This window comes from Brachyistius frenatus, unplaced genomic scaffold (genome assembly GCF_029030835.1).
Source record: "Brachyistius frenatus isolate BFR_SWC_R1_liver_20210118 unplaced genomic scaffold, ASM2903083v1 Contig_130, whole genome shotgun sequence".
NCBI classification, from domain to species: Eukaryota; Metazoa; Chordata; class Actinopteri; family Embiotocidae; genus Brachyistius; species Brachyistius frenatus.
In genome coordinates this window covers 576,345-593,017 of record NW_027210729.1, presented here as the reverse complement: position 1 = coordinate 593,017, position 16,673 = coordinate 576,345, and the positions used below count along the sequence as shown (strand labels likewise).

The window sequence follows — 16,673 nt, the reverse complement described above, 5'->3', positions numbered from 1 at the left end:
GACACACAAACACATAAAAAGGTTCAAATGGGACAATATGGACTCAAAGCAATAATATCCCAAAAAATAAACAAGTAGACTCGCTCTTTAACACTAATTTGATACCTTTTCTTTCCGTTTTGTTTTTATCTCCTTTGTTGCACGTACAACTGCTATGTATGATCGGTACAGTATGCACATACACACCTTTGAGTCAGAGTGGAGCTCCAGGTGAGGCTCGCGTCCGTTCTCAGCCGTGTCCCTGCCGGCTTCAGTTATGCTGATCATTGGTGCTGAGGATTGAGAAACAGCAGAAATGGTCCACTTCTTCTACTCACAGTTGTGTTATGTATTAAATGACAAATTCAAGATCACTGGTTTGCTTTTGTGCAGCGATATAAATCCATTTGTACACATTAATGTCAGACCTGACTCCAAATTCAATCCCAAACAGAAGTAAACCAAACTGTTTGTAATTTAAAAGTCAAGGATTGCAGCCAGAGGGCTGACCTCAACAATTATAATGATGATTTGCAGTGAATTTAATTCTCTACTGAATAATTTGCTATTCTTGTACTGTCAACTTTTGGCTGGATAGGACACAAATGTTCAAGCTATCACTGACACTTTAATTTTTCACACACTGCAGTTTTAACTTGTAATAAAGTAGAAGTTAAATAAAAAGATGTAAATACATTTTTTTTTAAAAGTTAAGCAAAGTGCAGTATATTGTTAGGTATAACGTGACGTCAGCCTGCAGTAGCCTGATGTGTCCAGCAGGGGACGATGTAAGATAGTGAAATATCCTAACATATAAATTGCATAAAGTAGGATCTGTGAGCTAAATCCAGAAAATCACCAAAAAAACATTGTGTACTGGTTTTCTACAAAATACATATTTGGTGAAAATGGCTTATCAGAAATGAACCTCTGGGTCTTATAGAAATTAAGAAAATATTAGCGCTAGTTATAGTTCTATATAAAATCACTGCACAGTCCGAAGCCAATGCAACCGTCTTAATTGTTGTGTTAAATCTGCAGAATTTGGTGACCCATGTTGTTCTCTGTCATGACATGTGACTGACGTGGAAGTTCCCGCACACAATGTGCTGCAGCTACATGTTGTATTTCATCATGCTGAGGGCCTCTTTCTTTTGGACACACAGAACATTCTTTCTTCTCATCTCTTTCTGTCTCTCAGGGTGACAGGAAACATATGCTGCAGCTATTTCCTGTATCTGGTCAGACACCGAGCATTTTACATCCGTACAAACACACAACTCTGTGCGATCCCTAAATCCACGACCCCACCTCCAGCTGCCCTTCATTCTTCCCATTCCTCTTTTTATCCGTCTGTCCATTCATTAAATATTGTTCAGGATGAAGATGTCAACTATTTGCCTCACTTTGTGATTGCCGTTTTGAGTCTTATTCGTGTGTTACCTCCATCCAAACTGCGGCTGATGCGTTTCGATGATGTGCGTTCAAAGTTGGGTGCAGGTCGGTCTATGAGGGAGCTGGCCATGCGGGACTGGGCCTGAGTTCGCCCGCTGTAGCGGAACTTGGAGCCCAGAGTCAAGAAGCGGGCCTTCGCAGGAGGCTCTGGTGCGTTTAACCTTGCGACAAAGGACAGGAGTGGTGGTGGAGAACATGAATTTTAAAAACGTATACAGAGTGATTTATTTTGCAATAAGTTTCAACAGTCAGTTATATGTGCATGTGTGCGGGAGGCAAAAAGATTCCAGGCAAGTCTTCCTTGAACAGGATATTAAAGCTTATTCCTCTAATATGCAGAAACATTCAAATGTGCAGACACAGCACACACTCACAGCAACCACAAACGCAGCATCACGGGTACCTGGCTTATCTTTGTGTGTGCGTATTAGTGTGTATCTGTTGCCTGGGGCATCAGACTTCACAACTATGCGATATTCTCTGTCCACTCTCATTACAGCAGGAAACAGCCTTTTGTTGAGCCCAATAAAGTTTGTTTCTCCTCTGAACGAAATCTAATAAACTATTTCTGTAGCCTTCACCCCAGACTGTAAATCTCTGAAATCCAGATGTACAGCACACGTGTGTGTGTGTGTGTGTGTGTGTGTGTGTGTGTGTGTGTGTGTGTGTGTGTGTGTGTGTGTGTGTGTGTGTGTGTGTGTGTGTGTGTGTGTGTGTGTGTGTGTGTGTGTGTGTGTGTGTGTGTGTGTGTGTGTGTGTGTGTTTCTACCTGAAGAAGCTGTGATTCTCCACACAGACTTTCCACAGCCTTTTGGCAGATCGATGATTCTGGAGTTTGAATCCCACCGTGCTCTCAAACTGCTCCGTCTGTCAAAGAAACAAAAAGGCATCAACCACAGATTTAAAAAAAAAAAAATGTCCACAGAAGAGGGGGTACTGTTCAAAATATGTATAGTATGTGTCCTCTTCTTTGTCCAGAGTAAGTTTGTGTTGAATTTTTAGTAGATGTCAGTATTTATAGCCTGGGAGTGCCTGCGTCTGTATACATACCTCTCCTGGTCTGATCTTAATGTAGAAGTTGTTCCTCTTGTATGAAATCTTGAGTATTTTAGGCCAAGCAAAACGATTTATCCGAAGTCTGTCCTTGTAGACCAAGAGTCCGTTGGCACACACACCTAGCATGATGTCCACACCCTCTGAATCCTGAGATAGTCAGGATAAAAATGCACAAAAAAAATTAATTTTTATAATAACATTATTAATGAATCCCTGTTAAATATATGTATATGCCACCCATTTGTCCAAATCAGATCATACTGTGCATCAATTGATTTTTAAAGTAGTCTGCTTAAGGTCAACAGAAATTCAATTAGCACACGCACGCACAAACACTGTCATTCAGTACAACTGTAACACAGTTAGCTGGCAGACTAACTCACTAACAAAGCTTTTAAATTCAAGGCCATCTGGTAATGGTCAGGGAGGTATTGATTACAGTCGTGAATTAACAGGGGAAAAATCAGTGGACAGTTTTACTGGGAAACGCATACACAAATCACAGGGCCCTGCCATGGTATTATCTGGTCATCGATCTCTGTCCATGTGCTGCAACTACAGAAACATTTTAGCAGTTTGGCTGACTGTACTGACAGAATGGATGTTACAGGAAACACTTTTCAATTAGCTTTTTATGTGACTCAACAATGACGACGAAGTGACGTCATGAAGCATATAACGTTCGATGCTTCTTATTATTATTAGTATTATTATTCAGTCACTCACTCTGGAAGAGTGTCTCACTTTTGAAAGTAGTGCAAAAGACCATGATTGTTGAGTCTCCTTATATTTCATATGAATTAACATTTGGTTTAAATGTAAGATAGTAATGAGCTGTGACACATTCTGAAGAAATAAATAATATAAAAAAAATTAATAAATGAAAGATAAAATATTTATGAAACTTCAACCTTAGAAAATGTATGGTGTCAAACACACGTGTAATTCTTTTTTAGTTTTAGTAAAGTTTTTTGTCTCTTTTTTTCTTTGCACTATTCTTGTCTAAATACACTTAACAGTTACAATTTACAGTTGGTGCAGATGTTTTTTCTTTGTACAGTGGGTGTGATTAGAACAGTGTAACGTGTCTATACTGTGCAAACTTGCCCACGTCGGGTCAATATAAGATTTGTTGTCTCAGTATGAAACTGCACTGTCTAAATCCATTTCACTAATATCAGGAATTATTCTTACAGTTTATGGCTGCAACTTTGCTATTAAAACAGATTAAAAACAGATACTAAATTGATTTATCCTCACACTATTGTTCAGTGCAAAATGGTGAATCTCAGTCATCATCATTTTATTATTTAAAAATGCTTTGCTGTCAAACACTGCTGTGTCCCAACACGTGATGTGAATAAATCTGAGTTTAAAAAAAGAAGAAGAAAAGAGTAAAGCCAATGTTGCCCTATAACACTCCAGCATAGAATTGTTTAGTAATTGGTACACTATACATGTCACTATAACTAGTGTTATTTTCAAATTTATAATCATGTGATTCTAGTTTTCTCAAAATGGTTCAAATATGTCAAAATTTACTTCTATTTAACACACAAAAGTGCATTTGTGTTTTTGCTCGATGTGATTGAGATGATCTTTAAATTTAACAGAGTATCAAATGGTTATTTTGTGGGTTAAGAAACTTGCACAACACATTAATGGCAAAGGAGAGGAATGGATCAACGCTTTGAAATCCCACAACTTGTGGCTTGTTATAAGAAAAAAAAGGCTTTCAGCATTTGAAACACTCTGTTTCTACTCTCATCTTTCCCCCCGGTTCTCTCTGTGTTGCAAACAAGTGGAGCATGCCCTTAAAGGGGACTCGCCTCTTTCTCTCTTTCAAGGATCTGTCCTCATCTCACTCTAACCTTATCTTTAGTACCCATTTCTTTCTCCTTCTCAATCTCGCATCCTCTCTTTCTGCCCTCTCTCTCTCTCATGCATATTTCTCCCATTTAGTCTGCCCATCTTGCACAAATACACACAAACATGTTCAGACACACACACACACACACACACACACACACACACACACACACACACACACACACACACACACACACACACACACACACACACACACACACACACACACACACACACACACACACACACACACACACACAGGAGCATGCACGCAGTCTGCTGATGACCTGCTATCCCAGTGAGACTGACTGCCTGTTCCCATGGCAATGGCCTCCGAGTGTTTGTACAGCTGACACACACACAGATACAGTGACACAAACATGCAGACACACAGGCACACTCTCCCCACATCAAAGAAACTGTGTTAATCCCCAGATGTCAACAAGAGAGGGAGAGGGAGAGGGAGCGGGAGAGAGGGAGAGGGGACCTTTTTTTTTTAAAATTATTTAATCAGCCCTTTATTTGTCAAATTCTTCAAATCACAAAAAAACAAGAAATGTTTAACACATACTTACATATATTACTACATTACATTTCATTTAGCTGAAGCTTTTATCCAAAGCGACTTACAATAAGTGCATTTCAACCATGATAGTACAAAACCCAGAACAACAAGAATCAAGAAAATACAATTTCTTCAAGAAAGCCAAACTACAAAGTGCTAAAAGTAAGTGCCATTTTAAGCGCTACTAAAGTTCACCTATTCAAGGTAAAGTCAGAAGAGGTGTGTTTTTAGTTAGCGGCGGAAGATGTACAGAGTTTCAGCTGTCCTGATGTCACCCTTGCATGATATCACTCGACTCACACCAACAAAGAAAGATAAATGACAGGGTTGTTGTCCTTTTCAAAAACTCAAATAAGCAAATCATGATCTACACAGGACAAAACATCACCAACACCCCAGATTGAAATAAACTCCAAACCCATCTAAAACACAAACTCTATTTTGAGGCGTGCAGCCACCAAGCCTTTAAACATTACTTCCACATCAACTAACCCTCTTCCCTTCATTTTGTTGTTTCTCGTGGGCCAAATGCAAATTTTTGCTTGACCCAACAAGAAGTTAGTCAAACAAATAGACCTGCGCCGAGCTGCAGAGTATCTGGGACCAAAGATAATGCTCTCGAATGTGTACCGCCCAGCCACCGCTGCAACAACATGAAGAGCGGAGCCAGCCCGCTCGCCTGCACCGCCACCGGCAGCCCGCTCTTTATGTGGGCAGGATGATTGTTTGTGCCCAACATCACCACACTCAAAGCATTTCATGCTACCAGAACTAGCATAGACCGCATAGTACCCGTTTTCAAACTTTACCTTAAAAAGACACTTCCAGGACCTGTCGGGATCATCCAGGTACATGAAAGCCGGTCTTCGTAGCGATTGAACGTGCTGAAGTCTGGCGTCTTTACAGCCAAGACGAACTGTTCTGAACCCGCTGGAGAACTTACCAAAACGGGCCAGTTCTTTTTCCAGCAGTGTATTGGGGATTAAAGAGGGGACGCCTGACACGGTGATCCGTGTAGATGGTACGAGCAGCGGTGAGACGGCTACAAACAGGTCGTCCAACACCAAACCCCTCTCGACCAACAGGTGGACTAAACGTTCCTCTCGGAGAAAGGCCACTACGGCCTTATTCATCCGAGAGACATACGTGATGTTATCATGGCCGATCTGTTCTCCTACAGCCAGGAGAACCTGTTCCACAGTGAACCTGGGAGCCGTCATTACTCGGACCCCGTGTTTGACAGATGGGGGAGGGCGAACCCTCCCCAGAGAGGGATGCCATGACACAGAAAAAAGACTCACCATTACTTACTTATTATTATTACTTACTCTACATATGAATTACTCTTTTTACCTTCTTACAGAGTACAACATTAAATATTGAAAGTCTTGCAGGAGACAGTCCAAACGTCCCAGACCCACTCAACTCCACAAGCTCCATTGCCACTCACACACCCAAACTCCCAGCATGCAGTGCGAGGAGGACAGGAGAGGATTCGTTCATTTATTCATACCTTAGCATGGTGCAGGTCCACCCCGTACATGGACAGTTTCTTGGCATTTTCTAGAAACTGGGCGTCGGCCTGTGCTGGTGTCATTCCCCTAAAAACACAGAAAATGCACTTTTCATTCCAAAAACTCAGATTAATGACAGTACAGAGATATTCTGATAATGTTCATCTTGCACATAAAGACTGCTTTTATTGAGAAGAACTTCCTGACTACATTTGACTACATCACCCTGTCCTCTCTGACCTGTGGGACTTGTGGAGTTCAAAAATCTTCTCCTCCATCTCTTTGTTCTGATTGGGTGCAAAGGTCAGCTGACCGATGTAGTCCAGGGGGCGAGGCTGGTCCGGTTCAAAGTCACCAAACTCTGCCTGTAAACCAATAACAAAAAAAAAAAAAAAACCACCCATTTCATACATAATGATACAGACACACTGTCACATGTCAACGCTGTGCGCACGCTACATACATGTACACACAAACACAGAAATAACCTAAATAAGCACATCTAAAGTACATAAGCACACGTGCTGTACCTGCAATGTGTATGAGCCCAGGAGAGCGTGAGTGACAAACGAGCAAGGCAGTCGTCCAGAAGCCACATCTTCACGGAGCTGCAGACACAAAAGGTACCTACAAAAGAGGACAACGGGACAACAGGGACTGATTTTTTTTTGCTTGGAACAAAGTCAAATCAAAAAAAGAGAAAGAAAAAAAAAAAAAACTCTTTCAAAGCCTTTTCTTTGCTTTTCTTTGAACCTGCTCCATTGTTCAGGATAGTAAAAAAAAAAGAAAAAAAAAAGCGATCTGTGTAGCCAAAGTGCCTCGACTCCCTCTGCTCCGGCACGGGGTCAGCTGGTGCGGATTAAGTGCCTTTGTTGGAGCTGTGTTTGTTGTACAATTTTCTTAGTGCGCTGGTACACTGGTTGATTTGGATAGCCTTATGTCTAATCCTCACCATGACATACCCAAACTCAGTTGCATAACAACATCAATGTTTGAAGTGAGTGGATTGTGCAGAGGTTGTGTGGATTTACAGCAGTGAAAGCTGTCCTCTGAATGAATTCATTATCTGAATGAAACGTCCGTGTGAGTGACTAAATCTCTAAACCCTCAGGGCGCTGATAAGTAATTCTGGCTACTGACAATGTCTCTCAAAGTCACTTTAGCAGGACGGATACTTGCTAACATGGATGCTTTAACCTGTCATCCCGTTACAGGGCTTTTAAAAAAAAATGTATTTATTTTTTTATTAATGAGGCCATTATATTGCCCCTGGACAATATTCTGTTTTACCATTTTAATGTGGGTAATTGGAGGATGAAATATATTCATTGATAAAGCATGATAGAGCAGTCTGTGTAAAACAGCTGAGGCTGCACTGACGAGCAGTCTGGCTATTAAAACTTAACAAAAGACAAGTTGACCAATTTACACACCTACATTGCTGAATTAGCACTTTTTGTAGCAGATCATGCAGGTAAGTTCCTGGTGTGTGTTTGTGTGTCCTCGTTTAGCCTTCAGCTGCAACCATCAGAGAAGTTGTTCGCTCCATTAGACATACGCTTCACCTTAAATGCTGTGTGCTTGAAGCATGCCTTTGTGTGTGTGTGTGTGTGTGTGTGTGTGTGTGTGTGTGTGTGTGTGTGTGTGTGTGTGTGTGTGTGTGTGTGTGTGTGTGTGTGTGTGTGTGCATATAAATACAAATGAATGAACAATTTGCACAATGCCAACTTGTGTTTGTTTTACATTTGCTCTGTATTGTAGCCATTAGTGTGTGTTAGTGTAATGTAGAGCAGGGGCACTTTAAGTAAGAAACTCAACTCTGCAGTTCCACTTTGCTGTATGCAGACTTCTTAAAATAAATTATTTGATGTTATCACCCAAATCTTTCATTTTTTGGCTCACTGCTCTTATCGCTCTCAATTCCAGCCACTGGCGGCAGATGTTTTCAGGAACAAAGAGGCGACGACCAATGAGAAATCAAAGATGGCAAAATGTAAGGGATCATTTAGCTGCAAAATAGCCAAACATTTTTCTCAGTGTGTGTGTGTGTGTGTGTGTGTGTGTGTGTGTGTGTGTGTGTGTGTAAACCTTGTAATGTCTTCAGTGAGCAGCGAGGGGTCAGGAGGGTAGAACTTGACGTTGAATGCGAACTGCCAGTTGTTACCTGGAGAAGATTATAGTTCAGAGTGCAACATTAGATGCGTAGAATAAGTACACGAGAGGATGCGTACAAGAGAACCAGTAAAACCTAGCTGAATATGAGAATGGATTTGATTTTTGGATCAGTGATATGAAGGGGGTGGTCTGCATGGGTCCATCACACCCATCTGTGTTTGTTACGAGAGAAGCAGATGAGAGTGAGGGTAACTAATGCTGAACAGCTTGTTGACAGCATTAAGCCTGGTACATCATGTACATACGCACACAGCAGATCTGGTATTGCATAACCTCATTCTAGCTTCACCAAATGCCATACTGTAATCTTTATCTTTATCATGATCAAAAAACAAACAAAGACACAGCTATCATCACCAACATCTTCATCAGTGTCATAATGTGGTTTCCTTCTGGAGAGCACTAATTTCATTTCAGTCCCATTTTCTATTCTCATTCCCGCAAGACGCCAAGTTGCCGGACACACACACACACACGCAATAAAACATGGGGATCACGTCATCTGGAAAATTCAATCTGAGAAAAACCTGACATCACAGAGAAACCATTTCCTCGTCCAAGGTCATACTCGCACACACTTATGCACACATGTGCGAAAACACACACACACACACACACACACACACACACACACACACACACACACACACACACACACACACACACACACACACACACACACACACACACACAGATGTACAGAAACAGAACACAGACCCTTCACAGCTGCATCCCAGAGGAAAAGGAAGAATGGGGCATGGTGAAGTGACACGAGGAAACTCAACAATGACACTCTCACTGACATCAGCTGAGAAGACGCAACACACGAGGTGAAAACCTGGTGAGAGATTTGTGGTGTTTCTTTTATTTTTTTCCACTGACAACCATTTTTGTTGCTTACAGTACAACAATAAAAAGTGCTGATTGCTGACATTCCTGTTTCCTGTTTCATTTGTATGTGTGTGTGTGTGTGTGTGTGTGTGTGTGTGTGTGTGTGTGTGTGTGTGTGTGTGTGTGTGTGTGTGTGTGTGTGTGTGTGTGTGTGTGTCTAATGGTGTGTGAATAGCAATGTGGGTGAGTGTATGACCAATGTCTGCAAGCGAGATTAAGTTGAAATGGGAGTCTCTTTTGACTATTGCATCTTTTGACAAAATCGTGCGACAGCCACCAGCCCTCTGTATGATTCAAAGAATACACATGTACTCGCACATATACAGTATATATCTCTGCATACAGTACATCATAGCTCTCCCAGGTTCTAGCATCTAGCATGAATTCAGTCTTTTGTAGGTGAGCTATTCCTTTAAAGGATATTTTTTTTAATAAAATAAAGACAACCTGCATAAAGTTGTGGGAATCTAAAGTGATTTGACAGTATATCATAAAACAAAACAAAATTAACCTTATGATTTGTATTTGCTCACATTCCAGTAATGCTTGTGCAGCAATATCCGGAGAATCACAACATTGATTTCAATTTAACTTTCCTAAATCCATTTAAAGCTGCCAGAATATCATCCAGATCAACCCACACATATTTAAAATGCACCTATTGGTTCTCGTCATAGAGATCGAACTTAACTGGCTCCAAATGTACAATGACACGGTGTCGTATCAACAGAGTGAGGCCCCTAAACTACACAGGTTAGTTTGATTATGCAGAAAACCAGAAAGTTGCTGTTAATGTTTAACAGCAGCCACACGCACAGCAGAGGTCCACTGACTGGACTGAATCCAGACTTGTGCTCTCTGCTTGGCCTTCAGTGAGATTCAGTCTTACATTAAAAGTGAGACCAACTCTTGTTGTCCTTATCTGTCAAAGGGAAATCTAAGAAGGAGCTAGATTAGATTTTAGATTTAGGTTTTGACTTTATTAATCCCAAAGTGGGGAAATTCGGGCGTCACAGCAGCAAAAAAAAAAATAAGTGCACACAATATGAAATAATGTACAAATATGTATAAGATATAAGAAATAAGATGGATAAAAAAAATAATTATTTTAGAAAAAAAATAAGGGCAATGACACATACACAGACTGTATGCATAAAAAAACTAATGAAATAAAATAAAAATAAATAAATACAGTTCAGCTCAGCTGCATGGAAATAACTTTCAGTAGTGCTCACTTTAAACTTGAGGACCGACAGTCTCATTACTAAATTTTCACTTGTGCTATTTGTTACAGTGGAAATCTTCTTACTTCAGACATTGGACTTCAGCCAGAGACATTTTTTGGGGATGACATTTGGTTTTTATTGGCTCTGTTTAACACTGATACCCGATACCTCAGCTATTTGGAGTAAAATTACTTTAGTTTTTTCCTTCCTTTTTTTAGGTGCCGTCTTAAAGAGATTATACAATATACATTGTTTCAGCCTTCACTTCACCCTTCTATCTATGATGTGGAATACTTGGTTGGACTTTTTTACATTGTTGCATTTCTCTATTTTTGTATCCCATCATTAAACTAGACTGTCAGAGACATAAAGAACCAAGTCCACCCAAACAGCTTTAACTATAGTAACCCGCACTGTAGGCAGCATCCCCTTCAGATTTTGACCTTAACGTAGAGTTTTATACCCACTAAACAGAAGCCCAATGAATCCTGTACAGCAAACATGTGTCCCGAGATATTTTAACTTTTAAAATGCCTTATCATAGACTAAAATGTTAAAATGTTTATGTCAATGAAGTACTCCTCTTACAGGTGATACTTACAACACCTCTTTTTTTTATATTCACTTCAAAGCACAGAACAGGCAGCAGCTTTCATCTTTCCCAAATAATTCAAGCACTCGTAAAAAAAAGTTTCAATTACAAATGTTTATGTCCCAGCCCGGCATGTAGTGACGCAGATTTGTGACAGCCGAGTGTAAACTGATGGCAGTTTAGAGCAGAACGGCGTCGACCCTGTCATTTGTGCGGTGGTGTGTGCACACATGCACACAGGCAGTGTGAGGATGTACCTTACATGAACCTGAGTCCACATAGTACAATCTCTGTCACGCTGAAAACACTCACACACACACACACACACAGGAAAAATGTACACAAACTAACACATGCAGCCAGATGCGTAGCACTCGTCCATGAACCACATACACACACTGTGTGACACCGCCACAAAAACACAGGCGTGCATGCTCACCACACACTGTGATGCTCACACATACACATGAAACCGCACACATTCTGCACACACCCAGACGTGACAACCTCACATATACCGACTCAAAAAAAACATTTTATGAGCCAAAATTATATGTTTTTACTCTAAAAAGTGCAATTTGAAGTTTTAGACTTGATGTTAAAGCCTGTTTTGACTTATATTGTAAAAGGAGAAGCAAGAGACGAACAGCGAAAATACATCAAGCCTCTCTGACATTCATGACTGTCAGTCAGTCATGTACGAGTTATGATTTAAGAGCATATTCTTCAAGAAGCCACAGAAGAATCAGAATACGAGAATATAACGAATAACAAACACCAGAAAAATAACAAAACATCAAATTAAATCAAATTCAATGACAAACTGTAGCAACTGTAACTTGATGAAGCCAAACTCAGCAACAACCTGTTTGTCATTGTACTTACAAACTAAAAAAAACTAGATGTTGTCACTGAGGAAACCTTTTCTGTTGTTACAGACATGTTGTGCCCACACCACACTCAGTCAATAAATGATGTGATGCCACACCTCATTCTCCATTTATAAATTTACAAAAGGTAATAAAGGAGTCAATAAATAATCAAGCAGGGTGATCACGCCCTATGAACTTCTTCCACGCTGCCAGACTGCTACCATTTGGTTTCAGATGTCTCTGTTCTTTTTGTTTGACTTAATTACAATGCTGTTTTTCCTGTGACATGAAGCTTACCCTCTTTTATTAATTTAATATTTATATTTTATTCATTGTCTTTTGGCTGAGAGTAAAGCCTTTTAAAAAAGTGTTAAAACACCTTGTACTGTTGAGGCAGAGTGAAGGACATAGGGGTGGATGGTCTTGCAAATCTTCCATCAACATCCAGAAAAAACAAAAGTGTATTTGAAAAGTAAAACTTACTGCGTATCTGTCTCTTAATTTCTTTGGTGGGATCCAACCAACACTGGAGTGAGGAAGTAAGAGGAGGAGACAGAGCACAAGAAGACAGTCAACCTCCGTCATGTAATAATGTAAAACACGATGCAGGCATCTATGTATGGAGTTTCTGCGTGTGTACATGATTGACCTATATGGCAAATGTTACATGTGTGTAAGGATACATACCTTCTGTTCATGGCTATCTGTGTATGTCAGACCAAAGTAGTCTTTTTCCATCAGATTAAGGTGGTCACACACCTTAAAGAATAAGTACTGACCCTTCGCACGTTTCTGCAGACACACAATAAAAAAAAATAGAGTTTTAATCACAAAACATTTCAATTTGCATATTTATTTTACCTATAGTTGGAAAAAAAATATTAAAAGCAAATATGTAATATTTCTAAAAGCTTCCCAAATGTCATTTCATAGCTTGAGAAATATCATAGAAAGACAAGGTCCCCTTAAATTAGTATAAAAACGAGTTTTGTACAGTCTAGTGACACATAGAAATTCCTGTTCATATCTTCCTCTTAGTTCTCTCTGTTTCTTCACTCCTGTTCTATTATTTCTTTTCTTACTCACTCAGACTCTCCATCTGACTCTGGGCAACACATTCCCTCATCAGCCTGATAGGAATTTTAGCCATAAAATCCTCCAGACTGTGCTATGAAAATGACATTTAGCACACATCCGTGCACGCGTGAATGAATGCGCACACACAAACAAACACACGCACACACAAGGGCATCCTTTAGACAGGCAGAAGGTCAGACGGACGGACAGGGAGGGGGGAGAACCGTTGAGAAAGAACGAAATAATGCTCATTTCTATTCATGTTAGTCAGCACAGCCTCGGCCTCACACTGGTGTACAGACAGAGTGGCATTACGCAGACGGCCGTACAGACGGGGCAGAGAGCGTGGTGAAAGTGGAAGGAAAAGGATGAAAGAGTTCCTTTTTCTTCTTGTCCTGGGACAGCTCAAAACATCTGCGGTATTTTCCTATACTTGGTCAAACACACGCACATCACACACACACACACACACTCGCAGTGTAGCTGAAAGCCCAAAGAATGTGAGAATGTGACCTTTTGGAGTTTCTGTGTCTGCGCCAGTGTGCCTCCAAGCAAGGCACTACCTAGGGACAATTGTCTAACGTCTGCAGGCAGCTATTGAGATCTGGACTATTAAAAAGCATGAGAGAAACATTCATCCACACATTTTTAGATTCATGACGGTACAATGCGAGTCGTTTCCTCATGCGTGTGGTTTGCCACGTCATGTAGAATATTTGCTGGTTTTACAGCTTGTATCCTAATTGACATAAATGAAAAACTGAATCAGGTTTGAATTTTTACATCAAACTGCTAGAATTGTGAGATTCATAGGAATAACTAATATAAAGGTAATAAAGCTGGAGATAAAGTGCTTGCCTGTGTCCTGCTTTTTTGTGAAAGTATATGTCAAATTGATCGTGTCAAACTCAAAGCAACTATGTGAAATATCTGAAACCTAATGAATTCCTATGCAACGGTACTTAAACCATAAAACTAAAATCCTGCTGTAACCGATACTAATGAAATTCTTCGAAACAGCATTAAGACCATGTGACACTAAGACTCTCCTTTGAGTCAGAAAATGTCTGCGCAGATTTTTCACCCAAAGCACCGCAACTAATAAAATTTGTATTAAGTTATTACACTGGAATAAATTTGATACCATGAGTTAATAACTAGGGCAGATGATGATGGAAGAATGGACGGGGAGTTTAGAGTAGAAGGTCTGTGTGTGTGTGTGTGTGTGTGTGTGTGTGTGTGTGTGTGTGTGTGTGTGTGTGTGTGTGTGTGTGTGTGTGTGTGTGTGTGTGTGTGTGTGTGTGTGTGTGTTATTGTGTGTTATTGTGTTTGTTGGAGGCCTGCTGGGCAAAACAGAAAATTTAATCTCTGGAATGCATTGTGCATCTCTCCCTCTTGCGATCCTAGTGTGGATGGATGGATGGATGGATGTGTGTGTGTGTGTGTGTGTGTGTGTGTGTGTGTGTGTGTGTGTGTGTGTGTGTGTGTGTGTGTGTGTGTGTGTGTGTGTGTGTGTGTGTGTGTGTGTGTGTGTGTGTACTATAGGACAATAGGGGTTAGTTGCGGTATCAGCATTATCTGTTGCGAGACAAAGCAGCTGCTGTTCACTCTCACAGGCACGCTGTTGGGCGTTGGCATACTGTAGATTAGGAAGTTGGTTTGCCACAGTTAAATTGCCGGTGCAAATCCTAAAACCAAATTTTATAAAAAATCTTGCCTGGGTAAATGGTCAGTATTCTGGTCAGCCAGAGATTTAAGTGTTAACAGCTCCAGTGGACCTGCACTTTGGCTATTCTGGGCAGCTTCCCACTGAATGTGAGCGAGTGTGGGAATGTGAGGAGGGCTATGGCTAAAAATGTGCATGCTTCATGGGAAACAAGTATTTAACCGTAATATATGGTTTTAATAAGAAAAACACACATGTAAAACGACTGTTAGACAAATAAACACCAGTGAAGAGCATCAAGTTATTAATTATTCTTACACAAAATTTGTAACATCTAATGAAAAAAAAAAAAAAAATCTAAATTCAAAGAATTCTCACTTACAGAAATTACAGATACTAACTTGATATAGTTTTAATTTAAAAAAAAAAAAAGTGCCTTGAATAGATCGTTCAAAAAAGAGTCTGTGACAGCAGCATGAAGCACATGTGATGTTGTCGGTATCTGTAGGAGCAGGTCTGAGTGTGTGGAGGGGTCTGGGGCACGTGATTGTTCGGGAGCAACAGATGCAGGAAACTAATCTGGTGAGACCCCCATAATCCGCTGGGTGTGTGTGTGTGCGTGAGTGTGAGTGTGTGTTCTAGTCACCAGACAAGCCCCTGCAGCGTGCTCTGCTTTGCACTGCATTTATCCCCTAAACTACACCCCAAACAATGAGTGTGGGTGCTTCTGCCCTAACTACCACTAACCACTTTGAGTCAGAAAGTTAAATACCCCCACCCCACCCCCAACCTAACCCTCCTCCTCCCCCCGGTGCTTATACACACACACACACACACACACACACACACACACACACACACACACACACACACACACACACACACACACACACACACACACACACACACACACACACACACACACACACCTGATCCTATTAGTCATTACATCATTTACACGCCTGTACTCACGTTTGTCCAATTGACCGGTAAAAGAAGGTAAGACGACGTGTCGAAGCTTTCTGTGAGTAACTAAGAGAAACGCCTTACGCAAGCCAAACAGACAACTTTTTGAACAATGCTGACGGTGTGCAGTCGAATAGCAAAGTGCTAATAGTCATAGGGACTGTTTCATCCTGCTTCATGATGCATTTAAAGCTCCAAACATTCTCCCAAGTCCTGTTCTGCAGTGGTTTTATAAAAGGTGATCAGAACAGACGACACGAAAACGACAACATCTCAACAAAATAAGTCCCTCACCTGCCTTCCAAGGCATTTCATTTACATAATAATAGGAGACATTTAAAAACTACAGAATGGATTGTGTCCTCTTCCCTGTGTTTTCCTCCACACCCATCTTCATGTTCCCCGTGTACACTGTGTCACCGTCTTACCTCCACCTCACAGGTGAAGTCGGTCCCGTCCATGAGGGTCACGTGACACACCACCAGCTTCATCTTGTTCTTCCTCACCAGACGAAGAGGAGACTGGAAAATGGAGGTCTGGCCTTCTCCTCCCTCCCCTTCAGCCTCCGCCTCTCCTTCCTGCTCCTTCTTCTCCTCCTCTGCTCTTTCTCCCTCGGTTGTCTTCTTGGTGTCCTCTGAAGTTTTCTCTGCACTCTCTTCCAACTTCTCTTCCTTGGCAGGCTGTTTGAAAGATGCGATAAAAAGGGAGAAATATGATGTCAAAGCAGAGTTACACACAGAGTAGCTCACTGTGGCTGCCATATACAAACT

General features: G+C 40.9%; 1 protein-coding gene across 20 annotated transcripts in view; it reads right to left on the bottom strand.

The window, feature by feature from the left end:
- The window catches only part of epb41l2 (erythrocyte membrane protein band 4.1 like 2), a 52,408-nt gene that overhangs the window by 17,496 nt on the left and 18,239 nt on the right, over window positions 1–16,673 (bottom strand). For all 20 annotated transcript variants that reach the window (XR_011311625.1, XR_011311626.1, XM_069714418.1 and 17 more), the window contains exons 4-14: window positions 16,332–16,583; window positions 12,882–12,986; window positions 12,678–12,720; window positions 8,527–8,602; window positions 6,969–7,065; window positions 6,679–6,803; window positions 6,438–6,525; window positions 2,485–2,637; window positions 2,204–2,301; window positions 1,423–1,595; window positions 187–272 (exon numbers count right to left, since the gene is read on the bottom strand). Coding sequence is in view for 18 of the 20 variants with exons in the window: in XM_069714418.1 (XP_069570519.1) it covers window positions 187–272; window positions 1,423–1,595; window positions 2,204–2,301; window positions 2,485–2,637; window positions 6,438–6,525; window positions 6,679–6,803; window positions 6,969–7,065; window positions 8,527–8,602; window positions 12,678–12,720; window positions 12,882–12,986; window positions 16,332–16,583 (1,296 nt within the window). In the remaining 2 variants the exon portion in view is untranslated. The remainder of the gene's footprint in view (window positions 1–186; window positions 273–1,422; window positions 1,596–2,203; window positions 2,302–2,484; window positions 2,638–6,437; window positions 6,526–6,678; window positions 6,804–6,968; window positions 7,066–8,526; window positions 8,603–12,677; window positions 12,721–12,881; window positions 12,987–16,331; window positions 16,584–16,673) is intronic.